Source organism: Accipiter gentilis, chromosome W (assembly GCF_929443795.1).
Source record: "Accipiter gentilis chromosome W, bAccGen1.1, whole genome shotgun sequence".
Classification (NCBI taxonomy): Eukaryota; Metazoa; Chordata; class Aves; order Accipitriformes; family Accipitridae; genus Astur; species Astur gentilis.
Genome location: NC_064918.1, coordinates 8,372,044 through 8,377,715, shown reverse-complemented (window position 1 = coordinate 8,377,715; position 5,672 = coordinate 8,372,044). Strand labels below are relative to the sequence as shown.

At 65.2% G+C, this 5,672-nt stretch overlaps 1 protein-coding gene across 1 annotated transcript; it reads left to right on the top strand.

Moving 5' to 3' along the window:
• Window positions 1-508: 508 nt before the first annotated feature.
• Window positions 509-4,177, top strand: LOC126035291 (dystrophia myotonica WD repeat-containing protein-like). The gene is made up of 5 exons (XM_049793723.1): window positions 509-729; window positions 1,227-1,409; window positions 2,220-2,397; window positions 2,479-3,383; window positions 3,845-4,177. The coding sequence occupies exons 1-5, from the start codon at window positions 598-600 to the stop codon at window positions 3,890-3,892; spliced, it is 1,446 nt and encodes a 481-aa protein (XP_049649680.1). The 5' UTR covers window positions 509-597; the 3' UTR covers window positions 3,893-4,177.
• Window positions 4,178-5,672: the final 1,495 nt, after the last annotated feature.

The window sequence follows — 5,672 nt, the reverse complement described above, 5'->3', positions numbered from 1 at the left end:
GGAACCCTGGACACACACACCCCCCCTGGGGAGGGGTTTCCTCTCCCCTCCTCCCGGCACCCTGAGGCTCTCGCGGTGCCCTGCAGGGAATGCGGTCCCAGTCTATGGGTGGGCGTGGACTGGGCAGGTAGGGGCGGGGCATGAGTGGTGGCTGAGCGCTGGGGGCACGCCCGGGGCGGAGCTTCACTGTCTCAGGGGCGGGGCTTGAGTGGCGGCCGAGATTTGGGGGGCGGAGCCTGGTCCCCAAGGGGTGGTACCGAGGGGCCGTGGCTATGCGTGACTCAGCGCGTTGCCATGACAGCGGCGGCAGCGAGCGGGGGTATTTCCGGTGGGCGGTGACGCCCTTCCGGTGGGAAGATGGCGGCGGTGCTCCCGGGGGCCGGCGAGGGCTTTGCGGTGCTCCCGGGGGCCGGCGAGGGCTTTGCGGTGCTCCCGGTTCAGCCCCTGGAGCTCAAGAGCCAGTTCCGCACCCGTGAAGGCTCTTACCGGCTGCTGGGCCTCGAGTCCCGGCCCCGCGCCGGCCCCGCCGCCGCCCCTGGGCCTTCCTCGCCCACCGCCGGACCGGGCCCAGCCGCGCTGCCGCCGGTGCGATTGTCCATGGTGCGGTTGGCTCTGCCGCCCGCTGAGGAACCGGGGGGGCCGGCGGAGCGCAGCCGCGTTTGCTTCAATTTGGGTCGAGAGCTTTATTTCTACGGCGGGGCCGGCTCCGGTGGTCGCGGCTGCCGTCGGGTAACGGGGGAACAGGGGCCTTGGGGTGGGGGGGACGCACCGGGGAGCCGGACCTGGGGGAGGAGGAAGCCGGTCGCTAACGGGGATGCTGGGGACAGCGGGCCTGGCAGGAGGCCGGTGGGTGCCCATGGGTGACGGTGACAGCGGGGCCGTTAAAGGGGACAATGTAGGGCTGGTACTGGGGGTTGAGTCTAGCAAGCGGGGATGGGGACACCAGGGCCGATAACGGTGACCCCAGGCTCCCCTGGAGTCACTGGCTAGTGGGGACGGTGACACCAGGGCCAGTAACGGTGACCCAGGATGCACAGGGATGGTGGTGACACCGGGGCCCAGCCCACGGGGGTGGTTGGCCCAGGCCAGGCAGCAGTGTGATGGTGACAAGGACCCTCTGAGGAGCAGCAGGGTGGGCATGGAGGGGGGTGTGTGTGTCCCCCTCAGTGACACGTCCCCCTGCGGGGGCATCCCCCCATGGTGACGCCCCTGTCGTCCCCCCCCAGTCGCTGGACCTGCACAAGCCCATCGACAAACGCATTTACAAGGGGACGCAGCCAACCTGCCACGACTTCAACCAGTTCACCGCCACTGCCGACACCATCGGTCTCCTGGTGGGCTTCTCGGCTGGGCAGGTCCAGTACCTTGACCTTGTTAAGAAGGACACCAGCAAGCTCTTTAACGAGGAGGTGAGCCCTGCCCGTGTTGGGGAGAGGGGGCACAAAGGGAGACACCCCCCCCCCGCCCACCCCCACCCCCGCCTCAGGAGCTTCTGCTGCCACCACACCTACGGTCAGGCACGGGGAGATGCCGGAAGAGCTGAGGTCCCGTCCCGTTCTACCCCCCCCCCTCCCAAGAGATGGTGGCTTTACCAGGGTGGCGATCGTTAGGGGCCAGCTTCGTTAGGGGTCTGCAATGGCCACACTGTCGACGAGAGTCAGAGGCTGTGCCGTGACACCGATTTGGGTCCCCGAATGTGCTGGTTTTGGTTTTGTCCTCGGCAGCACCCCAGGGTTGTGCCACAGCACTCGGTTGTGTCCCCAAATGTGCCCATTTGTGTCCCTAGACGTGCTGCTTTGGGCTCTGCCCTCAGTGACACCCTGGGGCTGTGCCATGACATGGATTTAGGTCTCCAAATGTGCCACTTCATGTCCCCAAATGCTGTTTTCAGCTTTGCCCTCAGCGAGACACCAGGGCTGTGCTGTGACACAGATTCGGGTCCCCAAATGCCCCTTTTCTTGGATTTGCCCTTAGTGACACACCAGGGTTGTGCCTCAGCCCTCAGTTGTGTCCCCAAACATGCCACTTTGGGCTTTGCCCTCGGTGACACCTCAGAGTTGTGCCACAGCATGCACTCCTGTCCCCAAACGTGCCAGTTCGGGCTCTGCCCTCAGCAACACTCTGGGGATGCACCGTGCTGCTGATCTGTGTCCCCAAACGTGCCCAGGGGCCCAATCCCACCCCCCTGACCCCCCCCCCTTTTTCCCCCTGCCCCATAGCGCCTGATCGACAAGACGAAGGTGACTTTTGTCAAATGGCTGCCGGAGACAGAACGGCTCTTCCTGGCCTCCCACGCCAGCGGCCACCTGTACCTGTACGATGCCGAGCAGCCCTGCGGGGCCACAGCCCCCCAGTACAACCTCCTGACGCAAGGCGAGGGCTTCAGCGTCTTCGCCTGTAAGAGCAAGACCCCCCGAAACCCCCTCCTCAAATGGGCAGTGGGCGAGGGGGCCCTTAACGAATTCGCCTTCTCGCCAGATGGGCGTTCGCTGGCCTGTGTCAGCCAGGATGGCTGCCTGCGCGTCTTCCATTTCGACTCCATGCTGCTGCAGGGGATGATGAAGAGTTATTTCGGGGGGTTGCTCTGTGTCTGTTGGAGCCCCGATGGACGTTACGTGGTGACAGGGGGCGAGGATGACCTGGTGACTGTCTGGTCCTTTGCTGAGGGGCGGGTGGTGGCTCGAGGTCACGGTCACAAGTCTTGGGTCAATGCTGTGGCCTTCGATCCCTTCACTGGGGCGGCCCAGCCCCCTGAGCTGAGTGAGGGTGAGGAGGAGGATGAGCCCCCCAATCCCCTCGTCCGCCGCTCCCCTGCTGTCACCTACCGCTTTGGCTCGGCTGGCCAGGACACCCAGTTCTGCCTGTGGGACCTGACCGAGGACGTCCTCTACCCTCGGCCTCCCCTCTCCCGTTCCCATACCCTCACTGGATTGGGGGATGCCAGTGTTCCTGTGCCAGGGATACCCCGCTCACTCTCCCGCTCCAACAGCCTCCCGCAGCCAGCGGGGACAAGCTTAGCCTGCGGCCCCCCACCCGATGTCCCCCTGGCCCTCAGCATTGGTCGCTTTGCCACGTTGACATTGCAGGAACATAAGGGACCCTCCAGCGCTGAAAAAGAGCACAAACGTTACCACAGTTTGGGTAACATCAGCCGGAGCGGGGAGAAACCTCCCGGTGGTGCCAGGTCCCGGGGACAGCTGGATATGGCCAAGGTGCTGGGGACGGCGCTGTGCCCCCGGATTCACGAGGTGCCGCTGCTGGAACCCCTCGTCTGCAAGAAGATTGCCCGTGAACGGTTGACAGTGCTGCTCTTCTTGGAGGATTGTATTGTCACTGCCTGCCAGGAGGGACTCATCTGCACCTGGGCCAGGCCTGGCAAGGCTGTGAGTGCTGGGGTGGGGCAGAGAGGGGTTTTGGGGGACACAGAGGAGGACTCGAGGGGTCCTGTTGGCAGCCTGGGGGGTCAAAGAGGGGTTTGGAGGGAGCTGGGGGGGACTCGAGGGGTCCCATCAGCAGCCTGGGGGGTCAGAGAGGGGTTTTGGGGGGGCTTGGGGGGATGACTCAAGGGGTCCTGTCAGCAGCCTGGAGGGTCCTATTGGCAGCCTGGGGGGGGGGGGGGGGGTGTCCTGCTGGCAGCCTGGGGGGTGGCTGGGTGGCTACTGGGGTCCCTTTTGCCTGCAGGTACCCTCCTCTGTCCCCTCTGCCCTCCCCCCCCCCCCGGGGTGTCACCTGCCTCTGTGGGGGCTTTGTCCCTGCACAGTGTCACATCGCCAGCGGCAGGGGGGTGTCCTAGTGTCCGTGTGTGTCCCCCACCCCTGGTGACTGCTGTCCCCTTCCCTTGCAGGGACTGTCCTCACAGAACAGCGGCTCCCCCAGTGGCACTGTGGTATAGCCATCACCATCACCCGGCGGCATCACCGTCACCCATACATACCCCTGTGGGTGCCACCATCCTGCTCAAGGACACTGCTTAATCCCCGTACTACTGAGCCCCCCCCCCGGGTGGGTGGGCACCCTGTTGTCCCCATGGCCTCCCACTGTCCCCTGGTGGGGCAGTGGCACTGCAGTGCCATGCTGGCGGGGCACCCTGTGCCTTCATCACTTTACATCCCCGCCATGCCATGGGGCCACCGGGCTCTGCCCCTTATTTATACTAAAGAGACTCTTTTTGCACTTGGGGTGGCCCTGATGTGTCCAGGGACAGAGATGATGGGTGGGGGATATGCTGGGTGCCAGGTGGGGATGCAGGGATGTGCAGGCACTGGGGACACGATGGGTAACAACTGGGGACATGATGGGTGAGATGGGGATGCATGGATGGACTGGGGACATGATGGGTGATGTGGTGGGACAGGGATGGACTGGGGTTATGGTGGGTGGTACATGATGGGGACAGACTGGGGATGTGATGGATGACACATGGTGACAGAGTGGGGACACGATGGCTGACATGGCAGGACAGGGATGGACTGGGGACATGATGGGTGGCACAGGGAGATGTGGGGATGGCTTGGGGACACAGTGCTGTTGTCCCCACATCCCCAGGCCTTGGGGTGGGGAGGGTAGGGGGAGAGGACATGATTGCCCCCCCCCCCCCAGGCCATTTTGGGGTCCCCATGTGTGTGTCCCCCAGCACAGAGGTTGGTTGCAGAAACACAACTTTATTCTCATCTCCTCCCGGGGGGGGCAAAAAAATGGGGGGGTATAAATAACGGGGGGGCTTAGTGCAAATGTGGGGCATCCCTACAAATAAATTACTAGCAGGGGGTGGGAGGGGGGCCCCCACCCACCTTGGGGGGATGTTGGGTCCTGCTGCCCCTCGTTGCCAGTCATGGGGGCAATGGTGTGACCCCCTCCCTGGGGTGGGGGGGAGCCTGGATGCCTGGGGTCTGTTGTTCCCCCCCCCCCCCCCCCGTGCCTAGTGGTTGGGGGGGTCTATGTACGGGGGGGTGTTGTTGTGTGTCCCACCCACCCCCTGCTGTGGGGAAGGGGGGGGTCAAGTGCAAGAAGAGGGGGTGCTGGTGAGCCCGGGTGCCTGGATCCCTGGATTCCCCCCCTTGCTGGACGCCTGGGTCCCCTCTCGGGGGGGGGGGGTCCCGGGGGGGTGGCAGGGCACAGGCTGGTGGCACAGAGCAGCAGGCAGTCCTTGGTGGCACTGGGATGGGGGACCTGGGGACAGGGAGGAGGTCAGGGTGTGTAGCAGTGGCCCTGTCAACCCCACACCCCCCCGAGTCCCCTCTGGCTGCTGCGCACACATACACACCCCATTGGGGACCCCCTGATTTGGGGGTGGCCCTGGGGGGTGGGGGTACAGGGACGGGGGGGGCAACATGGCCTTGGGTGACAAATGGCAGTGAGAGGGGTGACACACCCTGGGGGGGGGTGACAGTGTCAGAGGTGGCACTTCCCCAGGGGGGTTTGGCAGTGCGGTGGAGGTGACAGCCGGGGGGGGGCAGTGGTGGCCGCGGTGGTCCCCTCCCTGGGCTAGTGGCCATGCCCAGGGGGCGGGGGGGGTGTCCCAGCCTGGAGGGAGTGGCCATGCCCAGGGTGGGAGTGGCAGTGGCAGTGTTGGGGAGGTGACAGCAGCCTGCGCAGCCCCACGTACCCGGGCCCAGAGCAAGAGGTGCCAGGACAGGGGCACCCCCAGGGGGGAGTGGAAAAGCCGGGGGGGG